The 23022-nt window shown below is 43.6% G+C and overlaps 1 protein-coding gene across 1 annotated transcript in view; it reads right to left on the bottom strand.

Moving 5' to 3' along the window:
- The window catches only part of LOX (lysyl oxidase), a 117185-nt gene that overhangs the window by 11079 nt on the left and 83084 nt on the right, over nucleotides 1-23022 (bottom strand). Inside the window, exons 4-6 of the mRNA XM_075324962.1 lie at nucleotides 19916-20072; nucleotides 2035-2130; nucleotides 1833-1948 (exon numbers count right to left, since the gene is read on the bottom strand). Of these exons, the coding sequence (XP_075181077.1) occupies nucleotides 1833-1948; nucleotides 2035-2130; nucleotides 19916-20072 (369 nt within the window). The remainder of the gene's footprint in view (nucleotides 1-1832; nucleotides 1949-2034; nucleotides 2131-19915; nucleotides 20073-23022) is intronic.

Genomic DNA, 23022 nt, shown 5'->3' with positions numbered 1-23022 from the left:
CTCAAATATGATAGTTAACATACTACGCCGTGATGGATTAAAGTCCTGCAAGGCACGCCAAGGTCCCATTGCTCACACCAGCACATATTCAGGCCCATTTAAAGTCTGCCAATGACCATGTGGATAATCCAGAGGAGGCTTGTGGTCAGAAGAGACCAAAATAGAACATTTTGATACCAACTCCACTCGCCATGTTTGGAGGAAGGATGAGTACAACCTCAAGAACTCCGTCCCAACCATGAAGCATGGGGGTGAAAACATACTTTGGGTTTCTTTTCTGCAAAGATGACAGGATGACTGCACTGTATTGAAGGGAGGGTTGATTTGCCAACAACCTCCTTCCCTCAGGAAGAACATTGAAGATGGGTCATGGCTAAGTCTTCCAGCATGACAATGACCCAAAACATACAGCCAGGACAACTAAAGAGTGGCTCCAGGAGTAGCATTGAAATGTCCTGGAGTGGCCTACACAGTCTCCAGACCCAAGGACAATAGAAAATATTTGGAGGGAGCTGAAACTCAATGTTGCCCAGTGACAGACCCAAACCTGAAAGATCTACATAAGATCTATATGGAGGAGTGGGCCATAATCATCTCTGCAGTGTGTGTAAACTTGGTCATAAACTACAGGAAATGTCTGACCTCTGTAATTGAAAACGAAGGTTTATGTACCAAATATTAAGTTCTGTTTTTCTTTTGTATCAAATACTTATTTTATGCAATAGGATGCAAATTAAATACTTAAAAATCATACAATGTGATTTACTGATTTTTTTTTTGGTGGGGGGGATTCTGTCTGCCACAGTTGTGTACCTATGATAAAAAATTACAGACCTCTCCATTCTTTGTAGATGGGAAAATTGGCAATGTATTAAATACTTATTTTCCTTGTACATCCAAGTAGACCTATGTGCCTCTAGTTCAAGGCTGTAAACCACAGATTGGACTGATTCTGTCCACTCTTGTTAACCTATAGTCAGTATATGTGGGATCGCTATAAAGAAATAATCAATTTCTGTGAGATCAGACTGCACAAAGGGTTTGTTTGCAGTCTGAAATCATCGACACACATAAACCTGCACAGATCTGGAGACTCCAAACCATAATATATATTTTTTTAAAAAAATATTTTTCCTTTTTTGTTTTATTGCATCCAATCAAGCAGTGTGTTGCTGTTACACTGATTTCAGAAAATAATATATTACTGACTGTGAAGACTGCCTGTCTTCTGACTTTTATAACCAAAGAATGTTATAGTTTTCATTTTTTTTGTTTGTTGTGTCCCATTATTTCTCAATGACCTTTCTTCTATGCTTTGTATCTGCAAGTTTTGCTATAAACCCTATTATTTGAAGATATTACAGACTCAGTTTAAGCACTGAAGTTTTTAAGGAGTGAGTCAGAGAAATAATTCTAGTTCTAGACAAAAAAAAACAACTTTTGTAGCTGGACCGCATCCAGGAAAAGAGTCGAAAGATATCTCAACCAGACAGATTGAAATCTGTTTCTTGTAGGATTTTGTATGAATCCTCATTAAAGCAGTGTTCGTCTCATTGTGTTACAATGGAGTAAAGCTCCATCATTTAAAGAATTAAATTTTGCTAAACCCTCAAGCTCCCCAAAACACTAGGGACATCCATGAATAGAAAGGTTACATGTCTATTAAATTCTTATATCTTGAAGGGAAATCTCCACATGTACTGAACCTAATATCGCACAGGTGTTTCAGACGTATGCTAAACCACTTTAATTTTTATGAGTTCCTGAAAATCAAATACATTAGGTTATATGACAATGTAATTGCTTATAATATTTTAAAGACGTATACTTACTGAGTAATTGTACAGCTAGAAGTATATACATGATTGCCAGTATATCGTAGATCACAGCGGACAATGTTGTTGGAATAATCCGATTCCGGGACCAAGTAGCTTGGATTCACACTGACCTGTGAAATATGTTTATTTTTCATCAGCATTCTGGTGGTGTGCTAACTGTCATCTACAAAATATAATCTATCCAATGTTTCCTCACCTTCAAAATATAGTTTCCAGGCTTTACATCTGTGATGTCGATCCATTGACAATCAATATCTGCATTGTAGGTGTCATAACAACCAGGACTCAGTCCCTGAATATTAGAACATAGGTTATTGTAAGCTACATAAGCTAGAAATAATTCTTAAAGTGTGTCATGTAAATAAAAACAGGACCGCAGATAAACTATCACACAAAACCATAATTTACAGCCTATAATTCAATGACTAAAGGGGGCTTTACACGGTAGCGATATCGCTTGCAATTTCTAGCTATATCGAGCGTGTAAGCACCCCCGCCCCCGTCGCGCATGCGATTGTTTGTGATCGCTGCCGTAGCGAACATTATCGCTTCGGCAGCGTCACACGTACTTACTTGGTTGGCGTCGTCGCTGTGACTGCCGAACAATCCCTCCTTCAAGGGGGAGGGACGTTCTGCATCACAGCGACGTCACCGCAACGTCACTAAGTGGCCGGCTAATCAAAGCGGAGGGGCGGAGATGAGCAGGACGTAACATCCCGCCCACCTCCTTCCTTCCGCATTGGGGCCGGCGGCAGGTAAGGAGACTGTCCTCGCTCCTGCGGTGTCACACATAGCGATGTGTGCTGCCGCATGAGCAATGAACAACATGGATAAACAACCCTTACCGATTTTTGAGTTTGGGACGACCTCTCCATGGTGAACGATTTTCACTATTTTTGAGGTCGCTTAAGGTCTCTGGTCAGTGTCACACGCTGCGATATCGTTAATGATGTCGGATGTGCGTCACTAACAACGTGACCCCGACGATAAAACATTAACGATATCGTAGCTTGTAAAGCCCCCTTTAGTCCTTAAGTTAAGATACAATTTTCGAAAGAATGGGACTTTGGGCAACAAGTAAATAAGGCATCCCTGATTTGCCATTTTAGACAATTTTTCTTCTAATTTTGGATCATGTATACAGTGTGTCCACCCATACCCTGTCCACCGCCATTAACTTGAGAACAGCGGCAGCTATAGGAATAGAAGTGGTGTCTAGGTATAGTAAAGTAGCCGTGCGCTACACAATGAAACCACCTATAGTGCCACTGGTGGAAAACAACGGAGTTAGCATTTTTATCTCAAACGGAACGCGATAGAGAAAAAAAGTGAATTAAAAAATTGTAGCGCATCATCAATTCAATACGAATCGACACCTAGCATACTGAACTGCTATGATTAGAATGTGTAAAACTCACAAGGCTGCGGACGTGAAGCGATACCTCATGGAGACCTTCCTACAAGTCATTGGGTATGGTGGCTGCGTGGAGTGGCCTCCACGCTCACCTGACCTGACCCCATTGGACTTCTTTCTGTGAGATCACATAAAACAGCAGGTGTATGCGACCCCTCCACCAACATTGCAGGATCTACGACGACGTATTACAGATGCTTGTGCAAATGTGTCACCCACCATATTGCACAACGTGCAGCAAGATACAGTATGCTGTCCAGAGTCCAAATGTGCATTGCAGCTGACAATGGCCATTTTGAGCATTAAAGTTAAAGGCGCGCCATATGCGTGACCAGCATTCAATGTTTTGGGGGGGTAATGGGTTTCATATCATAGCATTTCTGTATACAAGGTGTTGATTCGTATTGAATTGATGATGCCCTACAATTTTTTAATTCCCTTTTTTTCTCTATCTCGTTCCGTTTTCGAGATAATGCTAACTCCGTTGTTTTCCACCAGGTGGCGCTATAGGTGGTTTCATTGCGTAGCACATGGATACTTTACTATACCTAGACACCACTTCTATTCCTATAGCTGCCGCCGTTCTCAAGTTAATGGCGGTGGACACACTGCATAGTTCCCAAATATTCAGCATCCAAATTCTACTGTCAAATCCAGTATTTTTCATATAACACATTTGTGCTCCTCTCAATAAGACTGGTTGGTTGCCTTTACTTTTTTTTAGTTCTACATTAAAATAGGGGCTTTGGGTAATTTGCAATTCCCTAAAATCAGATGTATTCATGGTCGTTGATCAGTTGTTGGACTTTTAATTGCTTTATTGATGTTATTAGCTTGAGTGATTTGGAGGGTTTAAAACCTTGGGTGCTTATAATTGTGCAACACTACACTTACTGTAATATTTAAAATTTCCAGAGGAGCCGACATGCTTACACTGCTCAAGTCTGCCATTCCTTACTTTCCTCTTTCATGCCCGTGTGTTCCATAGCCGACAGTCTGCTCTATTGCCTGATATGTAGACGACATGTAATGTAAACTAGTCCATTACCAGAGACATGTTAGGTAATCAGTGGTTCTGTTTATACTGACATGTCAAGATCAAAGATATTTCAGAGGATATTTTGACAGCCATGTATATTACATGCTACTTTATGGAATGAAAAAATACCAATGTGATGCCTTCACAAGAACTTGCGACCTGCATACATTATTTCATTTCATCTATTTACTTAGTTGCAGATGATAAAATGTTAATTATTGCAGTTCCTTTGATGTGAAAAGTCTTCTATATTTTGTAACTTGTCTAACTGGTTATTGTAATTCTGTAATTTTTTCTAAAAAAAAATTCCTGAGTGTTTTTTCCTGCAGTTTTGGCCACCTGGGTTTCTTGAAGAGTTTTTACTCATGACATTTTGTGAAGTCCTTTTTCCTGTTGTTTTCAAGTCCATTTTTTTTTCTTTTGTTTCATTGAATAATGAATAAATTGATAGGTTTTCTAAAGCACTACTCTAGGGTTTTTTTTTTCACCACTGGAGTATTGCTTTAAATCTAAGTTCCCTGCCCCTGTCTTTTACTCATTTTTCTGCATCTTCATCTGTTATCCGTGCCGCTCCAGATGGTTTTCTGCAGTTTGTGGCCTGCCGGATGCTCTAGTGTGGCCGGAGATCACAATTCAATGCAAGTCTAAGACAGCCTTGTTCTGGACTCATTCTGACTCTAATAGAAATGCATTTAGACACCATCTGGTCAGTCAGAAGTTATGGTTACAAAATGGCGCCGCGGGACCATAGCGACGCCAAAAAAAGGTGAAGACCTTAGGTTAAAAGAACTACTCCAGAGGAGAAAAAAAAATGTTCGAGTGGTGATATAAAGGGAACCTGTCACCAGGTTTTTCCTTATAAGCTGCGACCACTACCAGTGCGATATTATATACAGCATTCTAGAGTACTGTATATACGTGCACAGGCTGCCCTGTATAATGTGCAAAACACAATCCATGACCAGCGACACCCATCAGACCTGACCACCCCCTAGGAGAGTATGAAAAATAAGGTCTTTTTTTACATTTTACACAGTGGCCTGGGCACTTCTATACAGTATTCTAGAATGCTGTCTTTAAGAGCTCACTGGTGGTGGCCACCGCTCATAAGGGAAAAACCTGGTGACAGGTTCGCTTTAAGTAAAAACAATGAAAAATGCTCCAAAAGACATCCGGCTATTCTTGTAGCTTTCCCGTCGACTCCCATTTTAACCTCTTTGTGCCATGGCAATTTTTTGTTTTTGCTCTTTAGTGTTTCCTCCCCTTCTTCCAAGAGCCATAACTTTTTTTATTTTTCCATCCATATAGCCATAAGAGGGTTTGTTTTTTGCAGGACAAGTAGTACTTTTGAATGACACCATTCATTTTACCATATAGTGCACTTGAAAACAGGAAAAAAAATTTTTAAATTTTATGGTGAAGAATCAACAAGTGGGACACAATTGTGAAGTTGAATGATATTTATTGCTTATTTTTAAATTTTTGTAAAAAATAAAAACCTGAAAATTGGGGCGTGCAATATTATTCGGCCCCTTTACGTTTATACTTTGTAACGCCACCTTTTGCTGTGATTACGGCTGCAAGTCGCTTGAGGTATGTCTCTATCAGTTTTGCACATAGAGAGACTGAAATTCTTGCCCATTCTTCTTTTGCAAACAGCTCGAGCTGAGTGAGGTTGAATGGAGAGCGTTTGTGAACAGCAGTTTTCAGCTCTTTCCACAGATTCTCGATTAGATTCAGGTCTGGACTTTGACTTGGTTATTCTAACACCTGGATACGTTTATTTGTGAACCATTGTATTGTAGATTTTGCTTTAGGTTTGGGATCATTATCTTGTTGAAATACAAATCTCCGTCCCAGTCTCAGGTCCTTTGCAGACTTCAACAGGTTTTCTTCAAGAGTGGTCCTGTATTTGCCTCCATCCATCTTCCCATCAATTTTAACCATCTTCCCTGTCCCTGCTGAAGAAAAGCAGGCCCAAACCATGATGCTGCCACCACCATGTTTGACAGTGGGGATGGTATGTTCAGGGCGATGAGCTGTATTGCTTTTACCCCAAACATATTGCTTGGCATTGTGCCCAAAAAGTTTGATTTTTTTTTTTTTGTTTCATCTGACCAGAGCACCTTCTTCCACATGTTTGGTGTGTCTCCCAGGTGGCTTGTGGCAAATATTAAAAAACAATTTTTATGGATATCTTTGAGAAATGGCTTTCTCCTTGCCACTCTTCCATAAAGGCTAGATTGTTGTCCTATGGACAGACTCTCCCACCTCAGCTGTAGATCTCTGCAGTTCATCCAGAGTGATCATGGGCCTCTTGGCTGCAAACAGAACACAGACTATCACAGAGCAGGTGCATTTGTAGGGAGACTTGATTATACACAGATGGCTTATATTTATCATCATCAGTCATTTAGGACAACATTGGAGCATTCAGAGATCCACAATAAACTTCTGGAGTGAGTTTGCTGCACTGAAAGTAAAGGGGCCAAATAATATTGCATTTTTTTTCAATGCCTTTTTTTTGTGAAGTCCATGGCTGGAAGGATTAAAAACACACCAACAATTGACATGCTGCAAATTTTTTTTCTGCACCCAAACTGCATGGAAAAATGAAGCAATGTCCGCACAGCACTTCAGAATTCTCATTGACTTTGCTGGCATAAGGAGAGACATGCAGAATTGGGCAACAATCTGCAAGATAACCTGTACCAAATATGCATTAAAAAAAAAACTCAGCGTACGCACACAGCCTAACAGAGTGTATAGAGTTGTTACATTGTAACATTGTTACAGTACTGCCATTGCTTAATGCAAATTTGAGCTGTTTTATCTAGAATACATGGCATTTGTTATGAATTTTGGCCCATGTCCTCTTGAAGAACATTCCTAAGAATGCTTTACTATTTATCATAAACTTTCCATTGCTGCAAAAGTGCATGAAAAAAGAACTTATAATTACTATTACGCTACCTCTATGAAACAAATCTAGAGAAGAAAACTCCATATAGTGTATTTGCAGACAGGCACGTTTCATGGTAATGTGAGGCTGTAGAGGTTTAGAGAAAGTGGGACATGCATGCTTCTCTGCAGACGTGGTGGATGCTATTACAGAAAGGGATTTTTAAAAAATCTTGGCTTTGGATTTGAATCGAAAATGGCTTCGGATCAAATACCGTCTGAGGTTTCACCTCGCATAAGAGAATGTGCATATTGCAGGAAGCCAAGTAACTCTTGCTATTAAGCCTCTTGTTCTCTGTGTAGAACAGACTATTCTTTCCTTTGGACGAATCTATTCTTGCCAGTTTGACAATAAGAGTTCATAGAATACTGAATATAACAAAATCTGTGTTTTATGTCACCAACTAGCATTGTCATCCTGACATACAAACAGGAAAATCCTTGACCCAACTGAACAATTGTACATTAGTATTGTGTTGTATGTGTTCTTAAGCTGGGTTTACACACTGCAACATCGCAAAGGACATCGCTGTAACGTCACCGGTTTTGTGACGTAACAGCGACCTCCCTAAGTCTCTGCTAAGTCTCTGGTGAGCGTTCAAACAGGCAAACCTGGCCAACAACTCAACAGCGATCCGGACCTGCAGAGCGACTTAGCTGGTTGTTGGGGACGTTGATAAGCAGCCTTTTGAAAGGGAAGTTGCTAACAAAGTCGCTGCAAAGTCTTCACACACTGAAACTTCATGCTGCACAGCGGGAAACAAAGGACCTAGGAATGGTCCTGAACGATTTGTAACGATTACAACTTCACAGCAGGGGCCGGGTCGCTGATAGGTTTCACACACTGCAACATCGCAAACAACATCGCTATTGCGTCACAAAACCGGTGACGTTACAGCGATGTCGTTTGAGATGTTGCAGTGTGTAAACCCAGCTTAAGACATCTAATATCTTATCTTAAACTTATCTTATCTTAAACTTTCATTTGCAGATATTCACTAAACAGATTTATAATTGTGTTCTTCCTTATCTCGCCTCTATACCTGATATATCTAAAGATGTATGATGCAAAATGTAAAAAAAAAAACCAACACAAAAAGAAAAACAATCAATCTTGATTGTGTTCTGCATGAGGCAAGAAGAGCGAACAATAAGCTGCTGCCATACAGCTCTCTGGTGGTAGCTTATGTCCGCTAAGGACAAAAAGATGGATGCACTGTTCTCTGATTATTAGTATACTTATATAATTCTGATTTGGGTTTTGGATGTAAATTGGAAAATATTTTGGCATCCAAAATCTGTATACCATATGTGAAAAATGTAATTATATGCAAGTAAACTGTGAGATACTAAGAAAAGTGGATGAATTTATCATCGACTCATCTAATTGATATTTGGCAGATATTGCACTAGTGTACGGTAGGCATAGATAAAGAGCTAGAGACATAGAATGTCCAATGATGTTTTAAACCGTAGCCTAACATGACATTTTGTATACAGTGTGTCCACCCATATCCTGTCCACCGCCATTAACTTGAGAATGGCGGCAGCTATAGGCATAAAAGTGGTGTCTAGGTATAGTAAAGTAGCCATGCGCTACGCAATGAAACCACCTATTGCTCCACATGGTGGAAAACAACAGAGTTAGAATTTTTATGTCGAAAACGGAACGAGATAGAGGAAAAAAAAGTGAATTACAAAGTTGTAGGGCATCATCAATTCAATACAAATCGACAACTTGCATACAGAAATGCTATGATTAGAACATGTAAAACTCTCAAGGCTGCGGACGTGAATTGATACCTCATGGAGACCTTCCTACAAGTCATTGGGTATGGTGGCTGCGTGGAGTGGCCTTCACGCTCCCCTGACCTGACCCCATTGGACTTCATTCTGTGAGGTCACATCAAACAGCAGGTGTATGCGACCCCTCCACCAACATTGCAGGACCTATGATGACGTATCACAGATGCTTGTGCAAACATGTCTTGCACAGCGTGCAGCAAGATACAGTATGCTGTCCAGAGTCCAGATGTGCATTGCAGCTGTCGTTCGCTACTTTGAGCATCAACATTAAATGAGCGCCATATGCGTGACCAGCATTCAGTGTTTTGGGAGGGTCATGGATTTCATATCATAGCATTTCTGTATGCAAGGTGTCGATTTGAATTGATGATGCCCTACAATTTTTTTTATTCACTTTTTTCTCTATCTAGTTCCGTTTTCGAGATAAAAATGCTAACTTCGTTGTTTTCCACCAGGTGGCTCAATAGGTGGTTTCATTGCATAGCGCATGCCTACTTTACTATACCTAGACACCACTTCTATGCCTATAGCTGCCACTGTTCTCAAGTTAATGGTGGTGGACAGGATATGGGTGGACACACTGTATATCCAATTGGAAAACATTTCTCTGCGGTTTGTAACAAAACCTAAATAGCCATCAAATGACACAAGAATATACTATATTCAGTTGAAACCAGAAGTTTGCATACACTATCTAAAAACACACATCTGCATGTTTTTCTCACTATCTGACATGAAATCAGAATAAACATTTCCCGTTTTAGGTCAATTAGAAACCAAAATTATTTATATTTACCAAATTCCAGAATAATGAGCGAGAGAATGTTTTAAGGTACTTTTATTACTTTCTGCAAAGTCAAAAGTTTACATACACTAAGGTACTATGCCCTTAACCCCTTCAGCCCCAAGCCTATTTTGACCCTAAAGACCAGGCCATTTTTTGCAATTCTGACCAGTGTCACTTTATGAGGTTATAACTCTGGAACGCTTCAGCGGATCCCGGTGATTCTGAGATTGTTTTTTTGTGACATATTGGGCTTCATGTTAGTGGTAAATTTAGGCCGATATTTTTTGCATTTCTTTGTGAAAAAAACGGAAATTTCGCGAAAATTTTGAAAATTTTGTAATTTTCAAACTTTGAATTTTTATGCTCTAAAACCAACGAGACATATGACACAAAATAATTAATAAATAACATTTCCCACATGTCTATTTTACATCAGAACAATTTTGGGAAAAAAAAAAAAAATTTAAGGAAGTTATAGGGGTTCAAAGTTTATGAGCAATTTCTCATTTTTACAACAAAATTTACAAAGCCACTTTTTTTAGGGACCACATCACATTTGAAGCGATTTTGAAAGGTCTACATGACACAGAACACCAAAAAGTGACACCATTCCAAAAACGGCACCCCTCAGGCTACTCAAAACCACATTCAAGAAGGTTATTAACCCTTCAGGTGCTTCACAGTAACTAAAGCAATGTGGAAGGAAAAAATGAACATTTTACTTTTTGCAACAAAAATGTTAATTTAGCCTCAAATATTGCATATGCACAAGGGTAGCAGGATTAAATGAACCCCCAAAATTTGTTGGGCAATTTCTACTGAACACGCAGATACCTCATTTGTGGCGAAAAACCACTGTTTGGGCGCACGGCAGGACTCGGAAGAGAAGGAGCGCCATTTGACTTTTTTGAACAGAAAATTAGCTGGAATCGTTAGCCTCACCATGTTGCGTTTGGAGAGCCCCTGAGGTGCCGAAACAGTGGAGCTCCCCCACATGTGACCCCATTTTGGAAACTAGACCCCTCATGGAATTTATCTAGATGTTTATTGAGCACTTTGAGCCTCTGGGGGCTTCACAAAAGTTAATAGAGTTGAGCTGTGAAAATAAAAAAAAATTTTTTTACCACAAAATTGTTACTTCAACCAGGTAGCTTTTTTTTTCACAAGGGTATCAGGAAAAATTGCACCATAAAATGTATTGTGCAATTTCTCCTGAGTACACAGACACCTCATATGTGGTAGAAATAAAATGTTTGGGCGCACAGCAGGGCTCGGAAGGCAAGGAGCGTCATTTGACGTTTCAAACGCAAAATTGTCTGGGATAATTAGCGTATTCCATGTTGCGTTTGGAGACCCCCTGAGGTGCCGAAACAGTGGAGCTCCCCCACATGTGACCCCATTTTGGAAACTAGACCCCTCATGGAATTTATCTAGATGTTTATTGAGCACTTTCAGCCTCTGGGGGCTTCACAAAAGTTAATAGAGTTGAGCCGTGAAAATAAAAAAAACCTTTTTTACCACAAAATTGTTACTTCAACCAGGTAGCTTTTTTTTTCACAAGGGTATCAGGAAAAATTGCACCATAAAATGTATTGTGCAATTTCTCCTGAGTACGCAGATACCTCATATGTGGTGGAACTCAAATGTTTGGGCGCACAGCAGGGCTCGGAAGGCAAGGAGCGTCATTTGACGTTTCAAACGCAAAATTGTCTGGGACAATTAGCGTATTCCATGCTGTTTGGAGACCCCCTGAGGTGCCGAAACAGTGGAGCTCCCCCACATGTGACCCCATCTTGGAAACTAGACCCCCATGGCATAGAAAAAAAAAAACAGCGGAAGATGGGGGGGGGGCGGCAGATGGGGCGGCAGCAGATGGGGGGGCAGCGGCATATAAAGGGAGCATCTGTGATTGTGAGACGGCGGCTGGGATAGGGTGGGGGCGGATGGGAGAGGGCGCAGTGGATGCAGGAGCGGCAGAGGATGGGGGGAGGGGGCGGGTGGGGGGGATGGGTGGGAAGGGGAGTGGGAGGTGAGATTGGGGATAGTTACCCTACAGGATGGATCTAGGCAGCTGGATCACAGGAGATGAAGGAGGCAGCAGATCGGGGAGGGTGAGAGGTGGGGGAGGGAGCGCAGCGCAGATCACGGAGGAGACAGGTGAGCAGAGCACAGATCACGGAGGAGACAGGTGAGCAGAGCACAGATCACGGGGGTGAAAGGTGAGGGAGAGCGGACAGCAGATCACGGGGGTGACAGGTGAGGGAGCACAGATCACGGGGTGACAGGTGAGGGAGCACAGATCACGGGGGTGAGAGGTGAGAGAGCGCAGATCACGGGGGAGACAGGTGAGCAGAGCGCAGATCACGGGGGTGACAGGTGAGGGAGCACAGATCACGGGGGTGACAGGTGAGGGAGCACAGATCACGGGGGTGACAGGTGAGGGAGCACAGATCACGGGGGAGACAGGTGAGAGAGCGCAGATCACGGGGGAGACAGGTGAGGGAGCACAGATCACGGGGGTGACAGGTGAGAGAGCGCAGATCACGGGGGAGACAGGTGAGCAGAGCGCAGATCACGGGGGTGAGAGGTGGAGGGAGAGTGGACAGCAGATCACAGGGGTGACAGGGGAGGGAGCACAAATCACGGCGGTGACAGGGGAGGGAGCGCACATCACGGCGGTGACAGGGGAGGGAGCGCACATCACGGCGGTGACAGGGGAGGGAGCGCACATCACGGCGGTGACAGGGGAGGGAGCGCACATCACGGCGGTGACAGGGGAGGGAGCGCACATCACGGCGGTGACAGGGGAGGCAGCGCACATCACGGCGGTGACAGGGGAGGGAGCGCACATCACGGCGGTGACAGGGGAGGGAGCGCACATCACGGCGGTGACATGGGAGGGAGCGCACATCACGGCGGTGACAGGGGAGGGAGCGCACATCACGGCGGTGACAGGGGAGGGAGCGCACATCACGGCGGTGACAGGGGAGGGAGCGCACATCACGGCGGTGACAGGGGAGGGAGCGCACATCACGGCGGTGACAGGGGAGGGAGCGCACATCACGGCGGTGACAGGGGAGGGAGCGCACATCACGGCGGTGACAGGGGAGGGAGCGCACATCACGGCGGTGACATGGGAGGGAGCGCACATCACGGCGGTGACAGGGGAGGGGGCGGGTAGCTGACCACGGGGGTGAGAGATGGGGGGAGCGTGCAGCACATCACGGAGGGGAGGGGGCGAGCAGCACATCACGGAGGGGAGGGGGCGAGCAGCACATCACGGAGGGGAGGGGGCGAGCAGCACATCACGGAGGGGAGGGGGCGAGCAGCACATCACGGAGGGGAGGGGAGGGGGCGAGCAGCACATCACGGAGGGGAGGGGAGGGGGCGAGCAGCACATCACGGAGGGGAGGGGAGGGGGCGAGCAGCACATCACGGAGGGGAGGGGGCGAGCAGCACATCACGGAGGGGAGGGGGCGAGCAGCACATCACGGAGGGGAGGGGGCGAGCAGCACATCACGTAGGGGATGGGAGGGGAGGGGGCGAGCAGCACATCACGGAGGGGAGGGGAGGGGGCGAGCAGCACATCACGGAGGGGAGGGGAGGGGGCGAGCAGCACATCACGGAGGGGAGGGGAGGGGGGCGAGCAGCACATCACGGAGGGGAGGGGAGGGGGCGAGCAGCACATCACGGAGGGGAGGGGAGGGGGCGAGCAGCACATCACGGAAAAGGGGAGGGGAGGGGAGGGGGCGAGCAGCACATCACGGAGGGGAGGGGGCGAGCACCGATCACGAGGGGGAGGGGCCGGGCAGCAGATCGGAGGGAGCGGTGGCACTATGACAGATGGAGGAGGACAGGGTGCACGATCCCAGTCCTCCTCCATCTGTCATAGTGCCACCGCTCCCTCCGATCTGCTGCACGGAGGTGAGGGGCCGGGCAGCAGATTGGGGGGGGGCGGTGGCACTGTGACAGATGGAGGACGGCAGCGGATCGGGAGGTGTGGGGGTGAGGGTGCGGGCAGGAGATCGGGGAGACAGGTGGCAGATCGCGGAGGGCAGCGGCGGATCGGGACGCTTTTCGTACAGTGCAATGGCAGCGCGGCAACTTCCGGGTCCCATGCTCCGGTCTCATAACAGCATGGGACCGGAGCTTGTCGCCCTGCCATTGCACTGTGTACACTCACTGTGCTCAGCGTGCTGCAGGGACGATGACGGGGGCGGTCACCGGCAACAGGTACACTGTGATTGGAGAAATCGGTCACAAGGCCGATCTCTCCAATCAGAGCAGTGGAGCTGGGGGAGGGTGATCCAGTGAGGTCACCCAGCTCCAGCCAATGGCCAGTGCTACAGCTGCACTGGCCAGGGCTGGAATTCAATGTTTCAGTCATTTTAAATGGCTGGAACATTACAGTGGCTGTGATTGGTTGAGCGGCGTTCGTCAGCCAATCACAGCCTCCGTAGGTCCGGGGAGGAGGCACCACCCCTCCTAAGGTCAGGAACAGGTCCCCTCCTCCCCGAATCTGCGGTTTATGTTAACCGATCGCAGTCACCGGAGGCTCCGGTGCCGCGATTCCGCCATGACGGAAAGATCCGTCCTTGGTCGTTAAGGCCCAGGGCACAAGGACGGATCTTTCCGTCCATGGTCGTGAAGGGGTTAAACAATATGGGACAGCCCATATTATGATGTCATGTTTTTGGAAGCTTTGATTTGTTTATTGTCAACATCTGAGTTAATTAGCGGACGCCTGTGGATGTAGTTTAATACATACATGAAACACTGCTTCTTTGTGTAGAAAAATGGAAACATCAAAAGAATCAGCAAAGATCTTAGGAAGAGAATTGTGGACTTGCACAAGTCCGGTTCATGCTTGGGTGCAATTTCCAGATACCTGAAGGTACCTTATTCATCTATACAAACATACGCAAGTACAAACAAGATGGGAATGTCCAGCCATCATACCGCTCAGGAAGGAGACAGGTTCTGTGTACCAGAGATGAATGTGCTTTGGTCAGACATGTGCATATCAACCTAAGAATAAAAGCAAAAGACCTTTTGAAGATGCTGGTGAAAGCTGGTAAGATTGTCATTATCCACAGTGAAACGAGTACTGTATCAACATGGGCTGAAAGGCCACTCTCCCAGGAAGAAGCCATTACTTCCAAAGAAACATAAAAAAAAGTCAGATTAATCTTTGCAAATGCACACAGGAACAAAGACCTACATTTTTGGAGACACGTCCTGTGGTCTGACAAAACTAAAATTGAACTGTTTGGCCATAATGACCAGTGATATGTTTGGAGGAAAAAGGGAGAAGCTTTGAAGCCTAAGAACACCATCCCAAGTGTGAAACACGGGGTTGGCAGCATCATGTTGTGGGGTTGTTTTGCTGCAGGAGGGACTAGGGAACTTCCCAAAATAGATGGCATCATGAGGAAAGAAGATTATGTGGCAATACTGAAGCAACATCTCGAGACATCAGCCAGGAACTTAACGCTTGGGCAGAAATGGGTCTTCCAAATGGACAATGACCTGAAGCATAGTGCCAAACTGGTTACAAAGGGGCCTAAGAATAACACAGTAAATGTTTTGGAGTGGCTGTCACAAAGCCCTGATCTCAATCCTATTGAAAATTTATGGGCAAAGCTGAAAGGCAGGTGCGAGCAAGGCGACCTACAAACATGGCTCAGATACACCAGTTCTGTCAGGCAGAATGGGCCCAAATTCTTCCTAACTATTGTGAGAAGCTTGTGGAAGGATATCCAAAATGTTTGACCCAAGTCATACAGTTTCAAGGGCAGTGTTACCAAATACTAATGAAATGTATGTAAACTTTTGACGTTGCAGAAAGTAATAAAAATGCCTTAAAACATTCTCTCTGATTCTGGCTTTCAGCAAATATAAATAATTTTGGTTCTTAAGTGATCTAAAACGGGAAAGTTTAATCTGATTTCATGTCAGACAGTGAGAAAAACATGCATGTGTCTTTTTAGATAAGGTAAGTAAACGTCTGGTTTCAACTGTACTGTACTGTATATATCCATAGTACTCGAGTGTACCAAGTAACTTGTCTTATAGTATACTCACATGTAGCTCAGGATTGAGACCACTTTCGGTTGTGGTCAAGTATCCAATGGCTTTCATTGTGAAACAACTCCATATCATAGGGCTTCCTCCACCAAACTTGACAGTTCCTTCAATTTCTTGATCCGTTAGCCCCTTTTATCCCTTATTTCTTCCACACACATTTGCACCCATCAGACCCCAGTCTATTGACTTTTGTCACGCAGTTCAATGAGGTCAGGTTACCTGCAATCACAGGTAGAACCTCCAGCTGTGACCGCAAATAATCTGAGTGATGTCACTGTTCATCACTTGGCTTTTTCTCTGCCTGAAGCTCACAGCAGGTGATCATGTTCTATGATCATGCGCTGTCACTTCAGATGTTGCAGAGCAGGAATCAATGTTTGACCTGGGTGTTTGGGGGTGTAAATAAAGGGGTGAAAGAAGGTGTATTTTTGTATTTTATTTCAAATAAAGGATTTTTTCAATGTTTGTTTATTTCTTTTAACTTACAGATTAGTAACGAAGAGCTCATAGACCCATTACTAATATTAGGCATAGTGGCAGCTGTGGCCTGTTATTAACCCCTTATTACCTCAATTGCCACTGCACCAGGGCAATCGGGATGAGCTGAGTAAAGGATTCCAGGATGGGTGGCTGCAGTCTGCTATTTTTAGGCTGGGTGGGCCAATAAGCACGGGTCTTTCCAATCTGACAATACCAGCCCCCAGTTGTTGAGCTTTATTATGGCTGGGTATCAAAATTAGTAGGGACCGCACGCCATTTTTAAAAATTATTTAAATAATAAAGCTGCATGCATTCCTTTTATTTTGATACAGCCAAGATAAGCGCACAGCTGGGGGGCTGCAGCCTGTAGCCATATGCTTTATCTGTGCTGGTTATAATATGGGGACCCTATGCCAATTTATTTATTTGTACATCACGATATAGACCCACGAAAAGGGTTTGTGATTGCGAGCAATCAGACACGCTGTCACACAGGCTGGGTGCGCAACCAATCACAGACATCAGGACTGCCTCTGGGTGGGTGAAGCAGTGAATATGTATGAAGCTAATAAGTGGCCCCAGAAGTAGAATGAGCGGCCCCAAAAGAAGTTACAGCCATGCTGGAGACTCGGTGAGTATAGCACTATATAGCTCTATTCAGCTAAAAAGTGCCCATGTATTGATCATGCGCAGGGGTCCTCTTCTGTCTGTGTCCACTAGTGAGAAAATTTATGAAAGGATCTAAAGCTCAGAGTTCATAAAAAGTCCATTGAACCTTTAGGAGTTGAAGAATGTTTGTTTGGTATAATGGGCCAAAATCACACTTGAGCAATGCATGCGACTAGTTTTTCCATACAGTAGGTGTCTTGAAACTATCATCATCAACAAAGGCTTTTGTATGAAGTAGTAAATAAATTTCAGTAAACATGTTCAATATTTTTCCCTCTGTCATTATTTACACTTAACTTTATGGACATCTTTGGTTTGATTTCTTTTTCTGTATGAATTGGATGGTTTGCTACTGACATCTGGTGAGAAATTCATATCAATAGCACCTTTAGAAATGTATTTACTTAGAAAATTGATGTATTCAATACTTATTTCACCCACTATATTTATAGTAACTTCATGACAGAGTGTCTCTAGGAGGCTTTTACAAACATCACTGACGATCATGGTGGCGGCAGGATCTGTGGAGACTACAGATTCTGGCCCTCTGCCTGCTAACTTCTCTGATGTCTGTGATCAGCGCAGGCAGACTCGGTCATTGACCCACAGATTAATCGTTTATAGACAGGCTAGCAAGACTTAATCTCTGCCTGGCTGCTTGTTAGTCCCCATTGATCACATGCTGTGGAGGAGCTAGTCATATTCACTATCCTCCAATATATGCTGCTGGTCTTTAATGCCAGCTATGGCTTCTCTATACTGGTCTGGTGAGATGTTGTAATCCAGACTTAATGGTGGTTGTAGTACTTTGTTGCTGTGAGCGGTTGTTGTGTTAACCCTTGTCCTTTTGTTACTGCCTTACTTCTCTTGCTTTTTTCTTTTTAGTTTCTTACTTTTTGTTCCCGTGAGTTTTAAGTGTGTCTGAGTTTTGTTTTTTTCCTTGTCTGTCTTAATCTGTAATCCTCTTCTTTCCATGTTGAACTGTTTAATTCCCCTCAGGATTATAGTAAGGCATGGGACTCTGGCCTCTCCACCATAAGGGGCAATCCAGAGGTTAGAGAGAGCCTAGGATCCCGTAGCGTGAGGGACAGTATAGGAGAACCCTGTAACTCACTATCCTACAGTCACATCATGACACTGAGTTGCTGTGGACACTTTTACTTTTCAATAATACCACTGTTGACCTTATATATGTATAAATATTCTACTGTCAACAATGAGTAGTATTAATGAGAAGTGAAAGTGTCCACAGCAACTTGGTCACGAAGTGGCAGAACATGTAAAATTATACTGCAGGATCACTGAGTACTGAGGCTTGAATTGCATAAAAGTTGCTAATACTCTGTTGACTCGTCATTAACTTCTGAGTTCCAAACCTTTTCTAGTATTAACATCGTCAAAAAAACTCTGTGTATGAGTTTTCATGGTGGAGTACCTTCATGCAAGCCTTACAACACCAAGCACAATGCCAAGCATTAAGGGGGCTTTACACGCTACGACATCGCTAATGCGAACTCGGTGGGGTCACGGAATTGGTGACGCACATCCGGCCGCATTAGCGATGCCGTTGCGTGTGACACCTATGAGCGATTTTGCATCGTTGCAAAAACGTGCAAAATCACTCATCGGTGACATGGGGGTCCATTCTCAAAAATCGTTACTGCAGCAGTAACGAGGTTGTTCCTCGTTCCTGCGGCAGCACACATCGCTCCGTGTGACACCGCAGGAACGAGGAAGCTCTCCTTACCTGCCTCCTGGTCGCTATGCGGAAGGAAGGAGGTGGGCGGGATGTTACATGCTCATCTCCACCCCTCCGCTTCTATTGGGCGGCCGCTCAGTGACGTCGCTGTGATGCCGCACGGACCGCCCCCTTAGAAAGGAGGCGGTTCGCCGGTCACAGCGATGTCGCCGGGCAGGTAAGTATGTGTGACGGGTCTGGGCGATGTTGTGCGGCATGGGCAGCGATTTGCCCGTGTCGCACAACAGATGGGGTACCCACACTAGCGATATCGGGACCGAGGTACCAAGACATTTTCAATGATTGCATACTTCAAATTTCATGTAAACAATTTGGGGACGGTCCTTTTCTGTTCTTGCATAACTGTGACCCCTTTACACAAAACAAGGTCCATAAAGGCATGATTGGGTGAGTTTAGTGTGGCAGATCTTGATTGGCTACAAAGACCCCTGATGTCAAACCTATCTATCATCTTTGGGATGAAGTAGAATGCAGATTTAGAGCCCAGCCTCTTGTGCAACATGATTTGCTGACCTAACAAAATGCTCTTCTGAATAAATGAGCAAAACTTCCCAATAACACTCCAAAATCTTCTAGAAAACCTTCCCAGAAGAGTGAAATCTGTTATAACTGCAAAGACAGGGCGGCACGGTGGCTCAGTGGTTAGCACTTCAGTCTTGCAGCACTGGGCTCCTGGGTTCAAATCCCACCAAGGACACTATCTGCAAGGAGTTTGTATGTTCTCCCCGTGTTTATGTGGGTATGTGGGTTTCCTCCGGGTTCTCCGGTTTCCTCCCACACTCCAAAAACATACTGATAGGGATTTGTGAGCCCCAATGGGAACAGTGTTCCTGATGTATGTAAAGCGCTACAGAATATGTTAGCGCTATATAAAAATAAAGATTTTTTTTTTTTTGTTAAGACGGGACTGGTCTATATTAATGCCAATGGATATAGAATCAGATGTCGTATGAGCTATAGGTATAATGTATAAGTGTTCCAATACCTCTTACAACCATATAGACAATATTTTAGGAATTGCTCTTTAATATAATAATTTTGTAGATTCAAATTTCCCCATTATTTTATTTCTCACCTGTGTATGTGCTGTACATGCAAATCTCCTATAGTAACCATAGTCGCAAGAGGTATCCTCCAAGCAGAAGCTGGCCTTGTGTCCTTCAGCAACTCTTCTGTGTGACTGCGCATCAAGTAAGTCATAGTGACTGAACTCATCCATACTGTGGTAATGTCTGGAAATGACAAGTGTAAAATGACACTGCATTTATTAAGTTTAATGTGATTGAGCGTGAGAGAGATACACACACATATCTACTGTATCATGAACACACTAGGAAGGAGCTGTGGTGTCCTTAATGTGCGCACGTAGCGTTTGTCCCTGCAGAAATTTCTGCAGCGATTTGAACAGCACACGTGCACTTCAAATTGCTGCAGAAAGAGTCTGTAATGAAAAAAAAGGCAATTCCATGCGCTCTGACTGCAGCCCCTCCCATAGACAGAGCAGGGGCTGCATGCAGAGCGCACGGAATAAGTGACATGTCACTTCTTAGAACGCGCGCTTCGGGCAGCAGCCGAAGCGCTGCGCTCTAATACGCCACATGCGCACGTCTCCTGCATAATCTTCATAGATTATGCTGGGGACGCAGGACGCATGCAGTTATGCTGCGGTGCAGATCGCAGCGTAACCATGTAAATACACAACAACAGTTCACAGGATGATAAGGAATAGGTGTGAGCTGAAACACTGATTATTTGCAAATAAATATCTATAAGTCCTGTTAAAGAGCAAGGAGGCTTTGTAGCAAATGCCCAGCTTTTGTATAAATAATAATTAGGACAGATTTTTTTAAAACTGTCAACAAGAAAAAAAATATCCTTGTTGCCCATAGCAACCAATAACAGTGTAAATTTACTACAACAGTTAGAGATGAAAGCAGCACTGTGATTGGATGCTATGGGCAACAAACTATTTTTTTTTAGACAGTTTTAATAAATGTGCCATTATATTTTATGTATTTAAATTTAAAGAATGTTCATTAACAGGGCTAATAATTTACTTTTTGACAGATTTAATAAAGGAAGCCATCTGGGACCACTGTTTTCTTGCTAAATCTTTACAAAGGTCGGAGATCATTCTCCAATACAGACTTAAGATTTCAGTTTATGCCTGGACAAAGGCAAATGGTAATATTAATAATTTTACAACTGTATGAGGAAACCATTAGAGGACGGTATGGGAAGGATAGCATCCAATGCTTATTAGGATAGTTGAATAAAGACTCAAAACATAGCAAAAGCTAAAAATCTTTAGTGTTCAGAAATCAAAATTCAGACTACGGCTCTGATTCCAAAGTTTTCACCAGAATTGTGTTATAAAACTTTTTGAAATTATGCAACATTTTGGAGACTTTAGAAGTTTCTAGACCACAGTAGGTAAACTCCACCATCTTTTTAAAAAGTAGGTGGACCTTCAAAGGTTGTGGCATAACCAATCACCTGCAAATTCATCATAATCACAAACCGGGCGTAAACCATGACAAAAATGTAGTGCTGACTCAGGAGAAGAATACTTAAAGAAGCACTAAGTTTTTTTTTAAATTAAGGCTATGTCCGCACGTTGCTTTTTACCTGCTTTTTACCTGCTTTTTACCTTCTTTTTCAACTGCAGCGTTTAATGCCAAAATGGTTGTGTTCTGCTTTTCAAGCAAAGTCTATGGGAATTTGGGTTTCTTGTCCGCACTATGCAGTTCAAACTGCAGCCTTTTTGTTGCAGAACCTTGGTCAAAAACTCAGCTTTGCAGCAAAAAAGCAGCAAAAAAGCAGGTAAAAAGCAACGTGCGGACATAGCCTTAATCTGTGTATATATGGATGTAGTGTGTGTGTTATCCCTTTCACAACATGCGCTGTATATGTATGGAAGTGGGTGAGATACTCGTCAGGTAATGACTGTGTATTACAGACAGTACCTACCACTAACAATCGCTAGTGTACCAGAGCCCATGATTGTTAATCTGTTAAATATCGCTGTCAAACTCTGACAGCGGGATTTAACATTTTCGGACATGGAGGCGCTCCATTTTGAGCACCCATTGGCACGATCGCGACGTGATCGTGGGTCACCGCTAAGTTATGACAGTTGGGGGTAACACTGTAAAAAAAAATCAAACGCCAACATTTTTTGGCCGCTGCTTTTGCCACAAAAAAGGCTGTAACTAGCAATCAAAACATCATATCTATATAGAATGGTATCAATAAAAACCATCTTCTAGCCCTACAAACAATAAGCCATCATATGGCTCCATCGAGTGAAAAAGGAAAACGTTATGGTCTTGGAAAATGGTGACATAAGCCCCCAAATTTTTTGTTACAAACTTTTGATTTTTTTTTTCACCACTAAAATAATTATAAAACTGGACATGTTTAGTATTGCTGTAATTGTACTGATGAGGAGAATCTTATTGCGATGTAATATTTACCACAAAATGTACACTGTAAAAACAATTATCCAAACACCATGTCAGAATAGTTTTTTTCACAATTTCTCTTGGAATTATTTTCCTGTTTTGAAGTACATTAAATGGACAAATGAATGGTGTAATTCAAAAGTACAACTAGTCCCACAAAAAAAAAATAGCCCTCATAGGTTTACATTAAAATAAAAAAAGTTATTTCTCTGGGAAGAAGGGGAGGAAAAACCAAAAAGGCAACAATGACCCCATCATGATGGTGTTAATATGCTCACCTACCATAGTTTTCTCCGCTATCCAGCAGCGTTGCGCTCCTCTTCTCAGTGATGTCACTACTCTTCAGACTGTCTGGCTCACTCTTTGCTCTAAGTGAGCCAGAAGTCTCTTTTCCAATGTAAGTCTATGGAGCTTTGTTCTGATGCTCCAATGACTTACACTGTAAAAGCTACTTCTGGGTCATGCGGAGCGCAGTGTGACCGTGACCTCACTGAGAAGAGGAGCGGAATGGCCCTGAATACTGGAGAAGGCAGCGGTAGGTGAGTATATTAATACACTCTTGCTAAACTAGATTATTAAGAGGTTGTTAATGAATTTGATGTATCTTCCTCCATTGTACTGTTCATCAATATTGTGCAAAATCCCAGTCTTGATGGATCGGCCCTATGTTTTAGTTGGCAGCAGTGTTTGTCTACATTAGTGGATCTAAGGATGATCT

Source organism: Anomaloglossus baeobatrachus, chromosome 1 (assembly GCF_048569485.1).
Source record: "Anomaloglossus baeobatrachus isolate aAnoBae1 chromosome 1, aAnoBae1.hap1, whole genome shotgun sequence".
Lineage (NCBI taxonomy): Eukaryota > Metazoa > Chordata > Amphibia > Anura > Aromobatidae > Anomaloglossus > Anomaloglossus baeobatrachus.
This window is presented reverse-complemented; position numbering and strand designations above follow the sequence as displayed.